The sequence below is a fragment of the Colias croceus genome, chromosome 22, assembly GCF_905220415.1.
Source record: "Colias croceus chromosome 22, ilColCroc2.1".
NCBI lineage: Eukaryota > Metazoa > Arthropoda > Insecta > Lepidoptera > Pieridae > Colias > Colias croceus.
Genome location: NC_059558.1, coordinates 2386502 through 2406025, shown reverse-complemented (window position 1 = coordinate 2406025; position 19524 = coordinate 2386502). Strand labels below are relative to the sequence as shown.

The window sequence follows — 19524 nt, the reverse complement described above, 5'->3', positions numbered from 1 at the left end:
ACTTAATATTATAAAGCTGAAGAGTTTCTTTGAACACGCTAATCTCAGGTCCGATTTGAAAAATTCTTTCGGTGTTAGATAGCCCATTTATCAAGGAAGGCTATAGGCTATATATATCCTCACGCTAAGACCAACAGGAGTGGAGCACTGCGGGTAAAACTGCAGGGCACAGCTAGTTATTAATAGAATTAGATAATTATATATAAGTTTTTTAGCACTGCAAGAAATAAAGATATTTATTTAAATACCATTGTATAGAAGTGTTACTTCATGTATTATCAGTGCTAGAGCTAAAAGCACGGCAGCAGAACTGGTCATCTTGTCTCTATTTCATATTTTGTAAAAACCATTTTCTAAATAAATAACAAAATTATCAAAATGTGTACAATGATATTATAGGTAATAATATCGCCAAAATTAGAAGTTATAATTGACATTACATTTATAGGACTGAGGACAATGTCATCTAACTTTTTAAGTTTCAATTTTGTGAAGAAATCCTGCAAAGGATATCCAGACATTTGAATGCAACCAAAGCCACTGTTTTCCTTGTAGAAATACAAAAATACCACAGAAAAATACCGATAAAATTTAAAAATTTATAAAGTGCTCTATATTATCTCAAAGCTGCGGTTAGATTTAAAAACAAGTTGTAAATAAGTTTAATATACTGTACTGCTATACTGTTGCAATATGTTTTACGAGATAATTAAAAGAAGATTACCTAGAACAACAGTTGCCAACAACACAATGCTCATTAGCCATAAATAATTTTAGAGCGGAAACTACAAAATTTTGGGTCTAACAAATGTTTGGAATAATGATACTGTTATAGACATCACTTTTAGCTTTTTCTTGTGATACCTACCTACCATGAAGCATTTTCACACATTTATTTCATCTATACTAATATTATAAAGCTGAAGAGTTTGTTTGTTTGAACGCGCTAATCTCAGGAACTACAGGTCCGATTTGGAAAATTCTTTCGGTGTTACATATCTATACTTACTGATATTATAAAGCTGAAGTTTGTTTGTTTGTTTGAACGCGCTAATCTCAGGAACTACTGGTCCAATTTGGAAAAGAAATTCGGTGTTAAATAGCCCATTTATCGAGGAAGACTATATTATAATATCATCACGCTAAGACCAACAGGAGCGGAGCAATGCGGATGAAACCGCGAGCATAAATCTTGATAAACGTTAGACAATTGCCAACACTAAACTCAAAATTCAAATACAACCCGTGCTTGCAGTTAAACAATAGAAACCGATAAACATTTCGCATTAACAGCGCATCCGAACTCCGAAGTCACATTTCGATTCAATCCATACTAATATTATAAATGTGAAAGTAACTCTGTCTGTCTGTCTGTTACTCAATCACGCCTAAACTACAGAACCAATCTTCATGAAATTTGGTATGGAGATATTTTGATACCCGAGAAAGGACATAGGCTACTTTTTATCCCGGGAAAATGACGCAATCCCGGAAATCCCACGGGAACGAGAACTATGCGGGTTTTCCTTTGACTGCGCGGGCGAAGCCGCGGGCGGAAACCTAGTATAAAACAAAACAGTACTCGAAAAACCCATTTACACTAACAATAAAATGCGCTCGTCAAATAAACATAAAAGTTTTTATTGTATCCGACACGTTCTAGAGGAACGAAGCAAAATGTTTTTAATCCAAAGATAAAAATGAAATTCGAAATTGAAACTTCTAAAATAATTTTAATTATATTTGCTTTCGATTTGGTTACAAGTCTTCATGTTGTTGAAGTGGATGATTCGTTAGATAGAGAGGTTGATGTAAAATATAATAGTGATGTTGATTATGGAAAAGAAAAGAATGAAGAAGATGAGATTAAAGTTTATTTGGAAGAAAAGTATAGATTCAAGAATGATAATTCGTCTACTAGATTTAGAATAACGTTCGATGAAAGAATGGATCCGGGTAATGGTACATTACGATTTTATAACCAAACTTATTTGAAAATATTTAATTTAACAATGAATTAAAATATTGCCAGGTAGAGTTGTACCTAGTAATCCTACTAATATTAGGTATAAATGCGAAAGTTTGTGAGGATGTGTGTGTGTGTTTGTTACTCTTTCACGCAAAAACTACTGAACCGATTACAATGAAATTTAGAACACATATAGAGGGTAACTTGGATTAACACATAGGATAGGTTTTATCCTGGAAATCCCACGGGAACGGGAACAATGCGGGTTTTCCTTTGAAAATCTAGTAATTCATATATTCATAACTTCATGCATCTGGAATGTCGATGATAACCAAACTATATTCGTACTACAAAGGATACTTTTTTTACCTTGATTTGGAGAATATACTTACTAATATTTACGCAATTTATTGAAGTGAAACTTCTTTAGGTGCGTAGAGTATTTCAAGGTCGCATCATGGTACTACCGTCAGTCATGGAGTAAGGCGACGATTTTGGTATCCTTGAATCTTGCCAAAGAAGTTTCACTTCTGACACGTGTGCTCGGTATACACGCACTTTTTTTGTTAATTTACCTAAGTTTTATTTAAGTTTTTTCAATGAAAATTCGTAATTTCACCAACTAGCAATGGCTAATGAACTAGCAATGGATAAAGAACGCAATTCATGCCCTTAGGGCTTAGATCATATTATGCTATGGTATTTCATGCCCCTTACACCACATTCCAGTATTCCCAGAATCAAACAACGAGCATCTAGCATGGGCATTCCGAGCATATGCCGTGCGGCGCATCGTGGGCGGCATGGAGACGAGCATATGCATGTATCCTTACAATGTGGCTATATCTAGGAATGGCAAGCATTGGTGCGGAGGGTCTATCATCGATGAGCAGTGGGTGTTAACAGCTGGACATTGTATGGAATCGTGAGTTAGGTTTTTAATTGTGACTAAGCAGCAGAAAGCAGTCATCATATTTATATTTTTTTGCTAATGTAACTAAAGTAATTTGATTTTTAAGCTACATAGTTTCTTTTTTTGTCTTAATTATAACGTTCTGTTCATCCGAGTGGTGGAGACGGTGAACTATATTACATAATATGGCAGTTCTGAAAAAATCTCTATTGTTACTAAACGTACAAAAAATAACGCAATACACTTTGTGTTACTTTGGATCCGTAAAGTACGATCCGGGAGAGATGAAAATATACTTTAGGAGAATTAAAGTTTTCAAAATCAGGTTACAAATAGAATTTACAAAAATAAATACTTACTGTTTTACCACAAAAAAACTTTAGACAGGGTTTATTTTTTAGAGCGGGTTCTCTTTAATCTGGTTTTGTCGTATTTCACATAGAAAACTATTAAAGTGATAGATCCCTGGTTCAAAGTTAGACTGTGTTTAAATTGTTTTTAAACACAGTTTTTGTTGTTAATACCATTACCTCTTAATTTTGTGATAAATCAATCGAGAAAATTAATAAAATAAAATAAAAGGATCACATAGAAATGATATTACTCAACCAACCTTGAAAAATAAAAGCTATTTCACAAAGAAACAATAATGTAGAACATTATGAATATGTAATTGAGGGGCTATTTATGTTCAAGTTTGTTGAAAACTTCATTGAAGCTAAAATACACATTCCACAATTTTCATTGTGAATCCAATTGAATTACAGATGAAGTATCCTTTACATTATAAAAAACTAGCTTTTACCCGCGGCTGCGTTCGTGTTTTGAATATAAATTTTCTTAGGAATAAATGTTGCCTGTATGATCATACAGGCTACATTTATATGATTTTTGTGTCTGATCAGACACAAAAATCATATCATAAAATCGCCCCGTTACAATATGTAAGATAGACAAACAAAAACAATTTCTCATTAATTTTAGTGAGAAGCCGAAAAAGAATAGGTCACCCATCCAATATATGACTGTGCCAACCGTTGCTTAACCGCGTTTCTGTATTTATACCATTTTGCTGTTATAACATCTGATAGACATACCTTAACATTATATAAATGAGATAATCAAATAAATAAATAAAAAAAGACGTGTGGCTTCGGGGACTGCCGCGGTAAAGCTATTGCATAGCATGCCTTCAAGCCACACCTCCGCCCGTCGGAGTGGGGAGCGTGAGGTTTTTTCTTTACGTAATTTCTCGATTCGGTCCACGCGCTCAAGGCCCGCGGTAGAAGCTATGGAATAGCTTAATTTTTTATTTATTTATTTATTTATTTCAGGCAACAAATGTAGTTAATAATCATGATACAACTGTTTCAGAGCATTTGATATTGATAGTGATAAGAAGAAGCTGCAACCCTTCATCATCAGGGCAGGCAGTTCGTTCCACAATCGAGGTGGTTACCAGGCCAGAGTCAATAAGGTAAGGAACGATATCACTACATAGTATAAAACAAAGTCGCTTTCTCTGTCCCTATTTCCCTATGTCCCTTTGTATGCTTAAGTCTTTAAAACTACGTAAGGGATTTTGATGCGGTTTTTTTAATAGAGTGATTCAAGAGGAAGGTTTTAGTATATAATTTATTAGGATTTAGACAACCGGGCGAAGCCGCGGGCGGTAAGCTAGTATGAAATATGTCATATGAAATAAGACTCTTTCACGTAAAAGCTACTGAACTGATTACAATGAAATTTAGCACACATCCTCATTCCGCCCGCGGCTTCGCCCGCGTTTTCAAAGGAAAACCCGCATACTTCCCGTTCCCGTGAGATTTCCGGGATTAAATCTATATATATATAAAACTCAAAGGTGACTGATATAGTGATCTATCAACGCACAGCCCAAACCACTAGACGTATCGGGTTGAAATTTGGCATGCAGGTAGATGTTAGGACGTAGGCATTCGCTAAGAAAGGATTTCCCGAAATTCTTGCGGGAACGGGGAAACACGGGGATGCACGTACAAAGTCGTGGGCGGAAGCTAGTCTATTATAAGTGTTAATCCAAGTTACCCTCTATATGTGTGCTAAATTTCATTGTAATCGGTTCAGTAGTATATGCGTGAAAGAGTAACAAACACACACACACACATCCTCACAAACTTTCGCATTTATAATATTAGTAGGACTGTGATAAAAAAACGACGTGTGGCACTCGGGGACTGCCGCGGTAAAGCTATTGCATGCTATGGCTTCAAGCCACACCTCCGCCCGTCAGAGTGGGGAGCGTGAGGGTTTTCGTTACGGAATATCTCGATTCGGTCCCCGCGCTCAAGGCCCGCGATAGAAGCTATGCAAATTGCAATAGCTTAAAAATCGTGTTTTACATACCTATAATAATACTGTGGTGTAAGGACAGAATTTTGTAGGTAAGTATTTTGATCTTATACAATAGGGAAATTGTTGTGAATTTATTTATTTGATTAAAATATCCACCAAAAACTCTATGGTAATAATGGTATGGTAATCATTCTTTCCCTACTGAATATTGCTACCTCGTTCACTTTAATATTATGCATTCAAAATGAATTATTCATAGTAAATATTCGAATTTGATTGCAACCAATTGGTAAATATAATGGGTTTCATTGTATGAAAACTTGTTATTAAGTGCACGTAATCTAACAAAATTAGTACAATTATATTAGCCTGTACTTTAGAGTATTAAATGCAATTTATGAATATTTGAAATGTTAAGCATGTTGCCGTTATCTGGTTTAATATACTATTTAATTGAATAACTGGCGCTTTCATTGAATGACGATATTTAATTGAATGACTAAAGGACATCTCGTCATGTTGTATAATATATAATAATATTGCGGGAACGGGGAAACACGGGGATGCACGTACAAAGTCGTGGGCGGAAGCTAGTCTATTATAAGTGTTAATCCAAGTTACCCTCTATATGTGTGCTAAATTTCATTGTAATCGGTTCAGTAGTATATGCGTGAAAGAGTAACAAACACACACACACACACATCCTCACAAACTTTCGCATTTATAATATTAGTAGGACTGTGATAAAAAAACGACGTGTGTCACTCGGGGACTGCCGCGGTAAAGCTATTGCATGCTATGGCTTCAAGCCACACCTCCGCCCGTCAGAGTGGGGAGCGTGAGGTTTTTTCGTTACGGAATTTCTCGATTCGGTCCCCGCGCTCAAGGCGCGATAGAAGCTATGCAATAGCTTAAAAACTGCAATATTATACGATAAAGACTTAGAGCATTAAACCAACGATAAAGACTAGATTTTTACAATATAATTAATAAGGCTTCCTTTGTTGTACCTTTGAAGGTTAGATAAAAGATAAAGATTCTTGATATCTTCGCTAATTACTGGATCCATTGAATTTTGAATGAGTGGCTGTCAAGAAGTTTTGACAGCGCTTGTTCTATGGCTGAAAAATTGATCACAATGATGATAAAATTAAAAATTTGGGGCGATTTTCTTTCCGTAAATTTTTGATCTTTTTAAGTTTTTGATAATAATAATTTAATGGAGATCATACATCGAATCTATAGAGCTGATTATATTTTTGGTAGAAAACGCTTATCTCAGGAATAACTAAAAATATTCACACTTTCCAACACTTTCATTTTCATTCATTCTTTGGAGTAATTATATTATGGCAATTATTTAACCAAGTTCTATTATTTATCAAGGCTATTCATTAGTACAAAACCAAATAGTTACTAATTTTTACATGTAATTATTGAAAAAATTTTCAATACAAGTTTTTATTAGAACTCAGCTTGTAAAGAAGGATCTTACTTAGAATGCTCTTAAAGGGATCTTATCAAAACAGCTTCTTCATAATAATATAAGAATAATATATTTGTTTAAAATTTCCAGGCATTCTTTCCAAAGGACTATTCACCAGGCAATGCAGACTACGATTTCGCCCTGCTTCGCTTGGACCGTCCGATGCCGATCGGCAGGAATATTGCAGTTCTGAATCTACCCTCAAGAGACTATGTTGTTAAATCGAGTGATCTGCTTATAGTCACTGGCTGGGGAAGCACTGATGTTAGTAGATATTGCTTGGAAATTAGCTAACTGTTAACTACGTGTTTATAGTTTTTGCATATTGCTTTAGAGTTTAGTTTATTTATTCAAAAGGCTTATTATCTAGATGCATAATTTTTTGTTCAAACAATTCAAAACTTAGGAATCTAAATTACAGATAGGCAAACAATGTTTCATAAAAAATAATTTTAAATGGATACTATAGTAACATATACAGTAAATATTCAATCATTCATTAATTCTATCCAGGAATCAGGTTTCGGCCACATCCCGGATCGTATCCGTTTCGTGCCCGTCCCGGTGATGCAACTCGACCAATGTCAGAAGGCCTACAGATTCTATATTACTAAGAGAATGCTCTGCGCCGGGTATGCGACAGGCGGAAAAGATGCTTGTAACGTAAGTTTTCACTAGATATGCCCCGCGGTTTTACCCGCATTGCTTTTTTCCTGTTGGTCTTAGCGTGATAATAAATTAAGCCTATAGCTTTCCTCGATAAATGGGCTATCTAACACCGAAATAATTTTTCAAATCGGACAGGTAGTTCCTGAGCTTAGCGCGTTCAAACAAACAAACAACTTCAGCTTTATAATAAGAAGTATAGATTAGCGAACCGCGGACAAAAGAACGGGAAAAAACTATTATCCCTTACTTGACCTATACGATCAAAATCACGGCAATAATATTACTGGACTGAGCTGCCAGGAATTTCTTTTAGAAGGACCATGATTGAATCTTTTGTTATCTTGAAAAGTAGAAAATGAATCGTTCACAAAAATACATTAGAATACATAAGTATCTACCTAAATAATATTGATTGGTAATCATCAGCTCTTGATGCTTTTACAACATTTTTCATTGTTGCTATCTATTCTTTTGGTAATATCGTGACGATATATTATAATTTATATCATTCCACGTCAAATGAACTATCCAACAACAACAATTATTTTTCAATCCAAACCAGTCCTTCCTGATGATATTTTCCTGTGATTAGCGTGTACCTACAACCAAACAATCAAACTCTGCACCTTCATGATATCAGTAGAGATAAGTAAAATTACATAATAATTAAACAAAAACGCTAAAAAAATGATATTTTTAGCACGACTCCGGCGGGCCAGCTGTGCGTGATGGAGTCCTCTTGGGGATCGTTTCGTTTGGCGGCAAACAGTGTGGTGACCCACGGTCGCCAGGTAAATATATACAATTGTATAACTGTTTGTTTGTTTGTTTATTCAAAATTATATGAGGAGGGTAATACATTAAAAATGAATGTCATCGCCATGGGGCATGGGCAAAGAGCAACTGTCCTGCGAAAATGACGTTCAGTCAAGGTGTTCAACGTTATATTATACAACATGACGAGATGTCCTTTAGTCATTCAATTAAATATCGTCATTCAATGAAAGCGCTAGTTATTCAATTAAATAGTATATTAAACCAGATAACGGCAACATGCTTAACATTTCAAATATTCATAAATTGCATTTAATACTCTAAAGTACAGGCTAATATAATTGTACTAATTTTGTTAGATTACGTGCACTTAATAACAAGTTTTCATACAATGAAACCATTATATTTACCAATTGGTTGCAATCAAATTCGAATATTTACTATGAATAATTCATTTTGAATGCATAATATTAAAGTGAACGAGGTAGCAATATTCAGTAGGGAAAGAATGATTACCATACCATTATTACCATAGAGTTTTTGGTGGATATTTTAATCAAATAAATAAATTCACAACAATTTCCCTATTGTATAAGATCAAAATACTTACCTACAAAATTCTGTCCTTACACCACAGTATTATTATAGGTATGTAAAACACGATTTTTAAGCTATTGCAATTTGCATAGCTTCTATCGCGGGCCTTGAGCGCGGGGACCGAATCGAGAAATTCCGTAACGAAAAAACCTCACGCTCCTCACTCCGACGGGCTCGGAGGTGTGGCTTGAAGGGATGCTATGCAATAGCTTTACCGCGGCAGTCCCCGAAGCCACACGTCTCTTTTTTAAGCTATTGCATAGCTTCTATCGCGGGCCTTGAGCGCGGGGACCAAATCGAGAAATTCCGTAACGAAAAAACCTCACGCTCCCCACTCCGACGGGCACGGAGGTGTGGCTTGAAGGCATGCTATGCAATAGCTTTACCGCGGCAGTCCCCGAGTGCCACACGCTCTTTTTTTAACTTTGTTCTCATACGAATGCTGAAGAATTAAAAGACAATATAAGCAACCTTTAAATCCAGCAATTATGACCCAAATCTTACAACCAAAAATTAGACCTCACACACACATAAACATTACACATACATACACATCATATTATTTACACACAATCTTAGATAGTGCTGAAATAGATGAAAATCTACTGATTACGACGAGATTAATAATTTAATAAGAAAGCCTACCTAACTTATATACTAAGTAGGTACTTACCTCTAATCATTACCGTCTTTACCATAGGGGCACAGGGGGCCAGTGCCCAGGGCCATCGTCTGGGGGCCCCCCCTGGAGGAGATGACAGACAATTTTTCTCTTTAAAAAATTACATGTTTTTCTAAGCATCCAGCGTGATTTGTACACACACTATTTTTTTTTTATTTTTTTTATTATCAGAAACAAAAAAGGTTTACAGATATATTAATGTACAGCTGTGAATTAAAAAACCACTGAGGTTTATAGTAATGTTCGTATACAATAATTTATAAACAAAACAATTTCGGTTTAACTGTAGAATACATTAGTTGAGTCTAAAGTTTGCACAAAAATAACAGTTTTTTTTTTTTTACTTATAACTATAACATCAACTACAACTTGTCTACTTAGATAATATTGCTTAAGTTTACGTTTTATATTTATTTTAGTAATACAATTTCTTAATTTAGTATCCAACCCATTCAAGATATCTGGTATCAAGAACGCGGTACGTCGTTGGCCATACATGTTTTTTGAGAATGGTTTAATTAATTTATTAAGAGTAGTGTTCCGTGTATGGTAAGAGTGTGAATTTAATGTTTGATATTTTGTGTTGAAGAAGTTTTCTTTGAGCAACTGAAATTCAAATTTATAATTAATTGGCAGGACACTGCAATGTTTGAAAAGTTTAGGTATGTCATTATTAAATTTTATTTTTATTTTCGGTGACACAATTTTTTTGAGAATTCGAACTTGTATATTTTAATAATTTATTGTAATAATTCTCTCGTAAGGTCTAACCTTGAATACAATTCAGTCGTCTGGTGTCCTTATTATAAAAAATATATTACAGTAATCCAAAATTAATAATGCACATGCAAATCTTCGCTAATTGTCGTATTTCCGAAGACACTCGAATCATTGAATCGTAAGAGCCCTAAACAACGAACTTGCATTTTACACCTTGTTCAAAAGAAATAGAAGTCAATTCATGGTCATACACAATCAAAAACAAATCGTGTGGTAGGTGACGGTAGCCTGTCAGTCAAAAAACTCAAAAATCCGTCAGTTGTCTTAAAATATTGGTGGTTACTGCACGTGTTCTCTCTGTGTGGAATTATATAGAGCTGCTATGTGGAATTATACATCAAACACGAACAACGAACACGAACACGAACACGAACACGAACACGAACAACGAACACGAACAACGAACACGAACACGAACATAGATACCGGGTCTCAGCAGATCGTTAATGTGTAGCAGGAAGAGTGTTGCGGAGAGAACTGATCCCTGAGGGACCCCGGCATTAATAGCCAATTGGTCGGACGAGCAGCCGTCGACGACTACTCGAATCGACCGGTCTCTCAGGAAATCTGAGATCCAGGCGCAGAGACCAGCAGGCAGACCGTAGGATGGAAGCTTGCCAATAAGACTATCATGCCAGACCCTATCGAAGGCCTTCGAGATATCAAGGGAGACAGCAAGTGCTTCACCATGATTCTCGATGGCCTCGCTCCAGATGTAGGTGGCGTACGCTAGAAGATCCCCAGTGGACCGGTTTCGGCGGAACCCGTATTGTCGGTCACTGAGGAGGTCGTTCGCTTCTAGGTGTGCCAGGAGCCGACTGTTCAGTACACGCTCCATAGTCTTACAGAGTATGGACGTGACTGAAATTGGCCTGTAGTTGGAGGGGTCGGCACGACTGCCTTTTTTGGGCACGGGCTGCACGTTGGCAAGTTTCCAAGATTTTGGTACTATTCCAGTCGTCATCGAGAGGCGAAAGAGGCGCGTCAAAACAGGAGCAAGTTCAGGTGCACAGGTTTTAAGAACTATGGCTGGAATTCCATCAGGGCCACTGGCTTTATTCACGTCAAGATTCCGCAGCGTTTTAAGAACCTCAGTCTGACGGATGCGAATTTCCGGCATGTTCACCTCGCATCCAGGTAGACTGGGAGGTTTCGCATTTGCGGGATCAAGACGAGAATTTTCCGCAAAAAGAGAAGCAAAAAGGTTCGCTTTCTCTACGGCGGTGTGAGCCAGCGACCCATCCGGTTTCAGCAGTGGAGGAAGTGAGGGGCGGCAGAAATTCGATTCAACCGCCTTAGCCAGGGACCAAAACGCTTTGCTACCAGAGGGGTAAGAAGCCAGTTTGGTGTGAAGACGGCAGTGAATCGAGGCGTTATACTTCTAGACCTGAGACACACACTCATCAGCTACACTGATGGGGACTAGTCTGGAGACTGCGGGGACGCCCGAGCCCCCCCAAGGATGTCCATAGGGCCCTCTCATCCGGTCGCCAACCGGCACTATGGCGCATCTTGGGATTTTTCGCTAGTTGGCGGGGCAGCCTTTCACATGTGGCTAGCACGCTACTTGGGCCCCCTACTGACTAGCGGTCGGCCAGCGGTAAACCGTGCCTCGGATCCCGCTACCCTCCATGACTAGTCTCCAGGTGCAACAACATAAGTGTGCGTCAAATCGTCCAGGTTGTATAAGCGCAACAGATTCGACCCGTCTCCACTGGGGCTACATCAGCATCATCGTGTCGGAACGCGGACGCTTGGCGACACGGCTTCAGCTGATGGGTGGTCATTATAGCCGCGACAATAGTCTCCCACCATGTATTTATATAAAGAATAGAAAAAATTCGATCACGAGGCGGGACTCGAACCCGCATCCTTTCGCGCCATTCCGGGGCGGATGCCTAACCAACTCAGCCACTCGTGACCCGCCAGAGCAATCGAATTTATTCTATTCTTTCAGTTTTATGTGTCTTAAGGGACACACCGCGCACTATCTATTGAGATGATTTAACAACCATCTCCATGACGTTAGGGTATTGTTATGATGAGACCATGACATTTTACTCTCAACGCGCCTAAAGAAATTTCACTTCAAAAATATACTAAATTTCCCAACCTTCTGTAAGGTACTAGGAAAATTTTTTTTCCTAAAAGTCAATAGATAATATACAGGGTGTAATCGTTAAGTGTGCACAAGCGATTATTCCGTAACTATTGCAGATACCAAAAAACTTTAAACTGATATCGAAAGTACTTAACCTAATGTGTAAAATGGCCATAATAAATTTTTATAAATAAAACGAGAAATACCCAAAAATGTTACATTAAACGCTCCCATACATTTTATTTCCCATACATTTTGTATTCATAGCAGATTTTCGAAGTGATGTCCTCATTGTGCATTACAATGAGGAGCTCTATTTACAGTTTCTAAATGAACTTCCCTTCAAATTTGCGAAGTAATTAAAGCAGAAAACCAAAAAAAGAAAGAAAAAGCTAAAATCTTTCATATTAAATGTACTAGGTTGATCCAAAATAATTGGGTATTTCCTGTGCACATAAAAATATAAAACAAATGTTTTTTGCTTGCTCATGTGTTCACTAAGTAATCACAAAAAAATCATATCAACAGGCCACGTTTCCAATTATTTACATTAATTTGAATGTGAACCGTGCGTGCCAGAATGTGTCTCGACGAAAAGAAGAAACAACGATTCGACATGTAGAGGGTAAATTTCTAAATTTTTAATGATATCAGGATAATTTTTTGTCACGTTTTGTGATCATGGATGTTACCCGAGTTCACCATGTTTATGCTGAAACCAAAAAACAATCAATGTCCTGGATGCGAGCTTCCAAAGTGACGATGAAGAAATTCAAAGTGAAAATCAGTAGGTTAGATTAAAGCGGTAGTTTTTTGGGACGCTAAAGAAATAATTATGGTGGAATATTTTAAAAAGGTAGCCACTTTATTGGGCTCTTACTAAACAGACCAAATTAAAAGATTGCGGTAGGTTAGTAAGAAAAAGAGACATGGCAAACTGCGGACATGAACGCTGTTTCACCAAGACAACGCACCAGATCACAAAGCGTCAGTTGCGATGGCTGCCATTCAAAAATCGGCATTCCAAATGCTTGAACACCTACCCTATTTTTTAGATCTAGCTCCTATTTACTTTTATCTCATTCCTCGGCACAAGAAACACTTTCTTAGCAATAAATTATTTTAAGACGACAGCGAAGTGATAGCCGCGTGGAGGGGTTTTTGTGGATGAAGTCAAAGTTTTTTTTTTTTTTAAGTTTAGGAAAAAAAATATTGAAGTATATTTTCCAGTTAGAAGACTATCTAGAGAACTACATAATCATTATAACTGTGATGACCTTGTTTAATATTGATTATCATTACTTTTGGATCAACCCATGTACATGGGATATTCGTATCTCATACTAAATGTATGGGAGGGTTTCAAGTTAATTTTTTAGATATTTCTCGTTTTATTTTTAAAAATTTATTATGGCCATTTTACTCATTAGGTTAAATACTTTCGATATCAGTTTAAAGTTTTTTGATATCTGTAATAGTTACAGAATAATCGCCTGTGCACACTTAACGATTACACCCTGTATAGGTTTTTCGTGATTTTTACCGAAACTGTAAGTTTTATCATAGTATAACCACTTTTACCCAAATTGTAGATCATAAAATTATCTATACAAAAGAATCAATATACTTACATTATTTTCCTAAGATGTTGCTTTACATTATTTTCCTAAGATGTTGTTTAAGAAGAAGCTTCCTACCATTTTCTAAGATATAACGATTTATAAACTCATCCCATCCTTATAATATGCAAACGTTTCTTAAATCACTTCACACCTAAATGATTTTATGATAAAACTTATCGTTTCAGTATAAATCGCGAAATCACCTATTTTTTTTTTTATTTATAACCTTTAATATGTTTTTTAATTCACGTACCGGAATGACAGTTAATTTTGTATTTTATTTTTAGTAATCCTTTGAACAATTTTACTAATTTTCTGCTGGATATGAAATTTTGTAGTTTTAAAGGTCCTAGAATTTAGTGAACTCTGTTCACACCGGACCACTTCTAGGGTAAACGCAGCTATCAACGACCCATCGAAAATCTGAAGGTATTACCGACCTATAAAAGTAATTCGAAATTTAAACGTTTCCAGAACTATTCTAGCTATAGGTAGGCAAAGTTATACACGAATGTATTACTTGAGCATCGTATACTTTTACGTTAGTGTGAGTAACTGTGCAAAAAAGAGTTAAAATACGTAAGTTGCTGCGGGGTAGCGTGGACGCAGGACGTTTCGTACTGTTCCGTTGTTCCTTCGGGTAAGTACTGTGATTTATCTTTTTAAGACATTTACAAACAAATGTCATCTATACTTTATTTTATATTACTAAATGTCAATGCATTTAAGTGTCAACTTTTCATTTCTCACAACATTTTATTAATAGAAAGTAATTTGAAACGATAAAACTTTAAATTAAAATGGGACGGTGTTAGCTTCACCAGTTTAAGTCGTGGCAGGTATCAACGACCCATAAGTCGGCAATGGCAGCAACGTAACTTTTTGTTTTAATTTTCTTTTATGTTATTGTATCACACTAACACAAGTGGTTTTATAGACCAGTTTAAATCTAAGCTATGAGTCTTCATAAAAATCTATTAGCGACCTAAACTTTTTTGTCTAGTTTTTACCTTTTAGCGTTGTCAATTTATACAAAGTTATGATATTTTTCGAGGATCGATATCGAATAGTTGCAGTAGTAAATCATTGTTTTTTTTGTTCAAACAATATGCATTTGTTCATATTTTGTGTGACATTAATCAATTATATTCTATTTTATAGTCTGATGGTCAAATGAATTAAAATAACCATTTTTTTATGGGTCGGTAATACAATTTAGGTTTATACTTACATACTTTATTACCGACCCATGTGGGTCGGCAATAGCAACTATAGGAAGCTATTACCGATCGAATATAGATTGTTTAGTTTCTCATCTACAAATTCAAATTCAAATTGCTTTATTTGCAGAATGTAGAATAAAGATGTTTGTAGATACAGATAATATTGATCCTTAAACATTCTGCTCGTAGTTGAGCGTGCAAATATATTTTTATTACTTTAATGAAATAATAGGTGCCTATTAAAAATTATATTTTTTTAGGTTAAATTAACATAAAACATATAATTATATTTTTTTCCAGAAATATGGAGCCACGAAAGCGGCGAAAAGTATACAGTAAAACACAACTCGCTGAAGCAATCAATCAAATAGCATAAGGAAATATCCTAGAGTTTGAAATCCTTAATTTAATATATGTACACTAGCGGTTCGCCCCGGCTTCGCCCGTGGTACCTACATGTTTACGTTTTTTTTTCATAAAAACTATCCTATCTCTCAAGTTGGATCGAATTGTACATGGTGTGCGAATTTTATTATGATCGGTTAACTGGTTTAGGAGTCCATTGAGGACAAACATTGTGACACGAGATTTATATATATTACTAGCGGTCCGCCCCGGCTTCGCCCGTGGTACATATTAACGTTTTCTCTACATAAGAACCATCCTCGTACTTCAAGGAATATAATAAAAAAAGAATTATCGAAATCGGTTCAGCCGTTCTCGAGTTATGGAATTACAACGAAAAGTGGCATTGATTTTTATATATTAGATATATTATATTAATAGTATTATGTTGATTAATTTAAAAGTTTATAATTATTTTAGTTCATTACTAAGAAGTACTCATTTGTTTTATTAAAAATAACTATACTAAAAAAAATACGAATATATTTGCATTTTTATTTCATTTTATTAAGATCGGTAATCATCATCATCACTAGCTTCTATACATTCCATTGCTGGAAAAGGCCTCCTCTCACATACGATCGGGAATAGCTGCATAAAAATCGTTAATAGCTTCACAGCCGTTTTTATGGGTCGGTAATAGCAACAATCGACTAAGTCACATTGTAAATTATTTTTTACAAGATAATCCTTTATTAGAATGTATTTTCTTCAATAAAAACATTTTTTAGACATAGCACTAGCATATAAAATGAAACTATAAATCTTTAGAAGAACCAGTATACTTAAAAAATATGGTTGATTTTGAAATTGCCTTAGAGGGGTCGTTAATACCTGCGTTTACCTTATACGAATAGATGACAAGCGTTTTGACTTTTGCCATTTGCCTAGGCCTTGAATAAATTATGTCAATAACGCACGCAATAATTTTGATCAATATGAAACGGCTTCGAAAGAAAAAATCCAGATGCTAATTAAAAAGATAAATTTGGAAAAGAGAAAGGTAATTTGAAAAAGTAATTCTTAAAATATTTCTTAATTACATTTAATTTAAGTCAACTTTGGAGCGCCATTACAGCAGCAGCCAGCGTTGCAAATGAATTATATAAAAAATAAGGAAAAAAGTTTCCTCAAAATACCATATAATACAAGATTGGTCAGAAGTAACTTTTTTGTAAAATGTATAAAAAAAATGGAGCAAAAATTTTACATAGAAATTTTCTCATTTCTTATTACTTCATTAAGTTTCAATTTAGGACAAAAACATATTAAGTATATACTTATGGGAAAAAAATTGTATACCTAGTTTGTTTTCAAAGGGCCCCCAATTCTTGTGTGCCCAAGGGCCCCGGCATAGTCTAAGACAGCCCTGCCTCTAATTAATAAAGAAACCTTTTGTTAAAATAATTAATAAACAATATAATGATAAGAAAATAACTATGATCCCAATACAGGAGTCTACAGCCGTGTAACAGAAATAACCGAGTGGGTGGAAGAAACAGTAACAGCCAATGAGGCTCACACCGTGCCAGAACTGAAGGCTAAGATCGAAAAAGCGCGGCAAAGGGAACGGGAGTTGCAGAAGTAAGTTCTAGATTGTTCTAGAAGGTTTACCAAAATAGTATGTGATGTGTCTAGGTTAAACTAAATAGGTATTTAAAAATAGCATAGTTTTACATTAATAATTATTGTACGGAATGCAGAAGAGAAATTGCTGAAAATAATACCTGTGTAAGAATTTTGATTCCTGCTAGCAGATAGATATATTATTGGTTAAACTAGCAAAATTACTGATTATTAAAAATAATAAAATATGAAGGTAATTTAAATATTTTAAAATTCAAATTCAAATTCAAACACAAACACAAACACAAACACAAACACAAATTCGAACACGAACACGAACACGAACACGTACACGAACTCGAACTCGAACTCGAACACAAACACAAACACACACAACTGAAAATAATACCTGTGTAAGAATTTTGATTCCTGCTAGCAGCTAGATATATTATTGGTAAAACTGGCAAAATTACTGATTATTAAAAATACTAAAATATGAAGGTAATTTAAATATTTTAAAATAGACGTACTAAAATTCTCGATAAACAAGGAGTATATTAACCTACTTGAAAAAAATGTTATAATAATTTGGTTGGTCATTAAAATGGAAAAAATGACATATTATGCTTTGGTTTTCAAGCAGGTGAATTTATAATATTATCATTTGGTCATGATGATACGTCCTTAAATATGTATAAATCGAATGTTTTTAAATTCTTAAGTCGATAATTAATGAAAATTTTAAACTTATTCTATTTTAATATTTTATTTTAAACTAAACATGCTTTGGGAAAACCTGTTAATTACTTGTTATTATGAAATAAATAAATGATTTAGTATCTATAACCTATTTTGTATTTCTAGCTTATTATAAGCCCTCAAACCCTCAACATAACCTAGCTATTTTTATCCAACATTGTTCCAAGGATTCCAGACTATTGGGCTTACATAATAGCAAATCGCTTCCATTTGTGGATACGTCGTGATGCATTGCAAACCGCAGGAGCGATGCAATGATCGAAATTAAATTGTTTATTTGCGTGCCAACTGTTACTATACCTGTATTAGGCATGGTGTAATGTAGTTTTTGAGGGAAACTTGCTATTTCTGATGTATAGGTAGAGGCTATGAAAACTAAATTCTGTGATACGAAAAAACGTGTCTCGGTCCTTTTAGATCAAACGAACATAGAGCCTAGAGCTAGAGCAATTGCTTTCGTGATCTTTTTAGTTCATATTGGCTTATATTGCAACCACAGTGTACATGTATATATTTATGTAGTGGGTTTAATTTTACAAAATACTAATCATAAGCTCTTGTAAAAATAATAATATACTTACGTCACAAAAAAGTGTTTGCTGTACATTTATTTACCATCTCAATTCTATCATAACATGAAAATTTTATATTCTAGATTCAAAGCCCGCGTGGAAGACAAGAAAAACAAAATCAAGAGTTGGCTGCGAGAAACCCTGCAGTCTCCCACCTTTTTAGAACTAGCCAAAAAGAAGCTTCGAGAAGCCGGCTTCAACATACGAAAGAACTACCGCAGGGCGGACATAGAACCAGATTCTATTATGGATGATAAAACTATGGATGAAGTTAATTTATCTAATCTAATTAATGACAGAATTCTAGAAACGGATGAAGAGAATGAAGCTGAGGTTTTGTTGCGCACTTTGGCTATGAAAGAGGTTATGTTTGATGAAGGTAGTGTGTTTGAAAATAGAGAAAAGAGTTCGAGTATGGATAGCGATGAAGCGATAGAAGCTCTGATTGCTTATATTAGTAAATAAAGGAACTATTCTTCATGAGCATATTATACAATGATTATATTTAAACGATGTTGTAAAGCGTGTATGTTTATGTATAGGTAGTTACAACTTTTTATCTATTTAAAAAAAAAAATAAAAGTATTAAACAATATGTTAACAATTAACATAGACCACTTTCATACTTATTTAATGACTGCATCTTATATTATTACCTAAAGGTATTAGTAGTTGCATACTGTAAAATAAGAATTTAATTATTTTAAATTATTTTATTTTTGTTAAATTTTCATTTGTAACACATTTCTTTGATTATAGTATTATTAATAAGCCAACAGATATCTTGATTATTGATTGAAAATAGTAAATAAAAATGTTTTTCAAAACAAAGTTATAGTTTTATTTATTGAAACTTTTATTAGATTCTAATTTTTAGAACGCGAGAAACAGCGGGCAACAGATTACAATTGCTTTTTGAAATAACGCCATCTATGAAATTATAATGTTATCTAGTTAAAATGCAAAGTTTATATTATATTGTACGTTTACTTGTTTTCTCTATTCGCCGTTAGATGTCACTTTTAAGAATTAGTAATTTAGTCATAAATTCTAGATATGTTCTATATGCGTT

The 19524-nt window shown here is 34.8% G+C and overlaps 1 protein-coding gene across 2 annotated transcripts; it reads left to right on the top strand.

Annotated features, from left to right (window-relative positions):
• Positions 1-1614: 1614 nt before the first annotated feature.
• On the top strand, positions 1615-19219 carry LOC123701924 (serine protease 55-like). 2 transcript variants are annotated; one of them, XM_045649547.1, is made up of 8 exons: positions 1615-1956; positions 2699-2894; positions 4257-4359; positions 6793-6966; positions 7216-7365; positions 8072-8162; positions 17010-17139; positions 18536-19219. In XM_045649547.1, exons 1-8 carry the CDS (start codon positions 1701-1703, stop codon positions 18915-18917), a joined length of 1482 nt encoding a protein of 493 aa, XP_045505503.1. In that variant the 5' UTR covers positions 1615-1700; the 3' UTR covers positions 18918-19219. The 2 variants fall into 2 exon arrangements, with proteins under 2 accessions (XP_045505503.1, XP_045505502.1); XM_045649546.1 differs by having other exon boundaries at positions 1615-1962.
• The last annotated feature ends 305 nt before the right edge of the window (positions 19220-19524 follow it).

Excerpts from the sequence above, each read along its gene's own strand:
- LOC123701924 (XM_045649546.1), top strand. The coding sequence starts at position 1,701 with ATGAAATTCGAAATTGAAACTTCTAAAATAATTTTAATTATATTTGCT. Across the intron at positions 1,963-2,698 it reads AAGAATGGATCCGGGTAATG|TATTCCCAGAATCAAACAAC; the intron begins GTACATTACGAT and ends ACCACATTCCAG. Across the intron at positions 4,360-6,792 it reads ACCAGGCCAGAGTCAATAAG|GCATTCTTTCCAAAGGACTA; the intron begins GTAAGGAACGAT and ends TAAAATTTCCAG.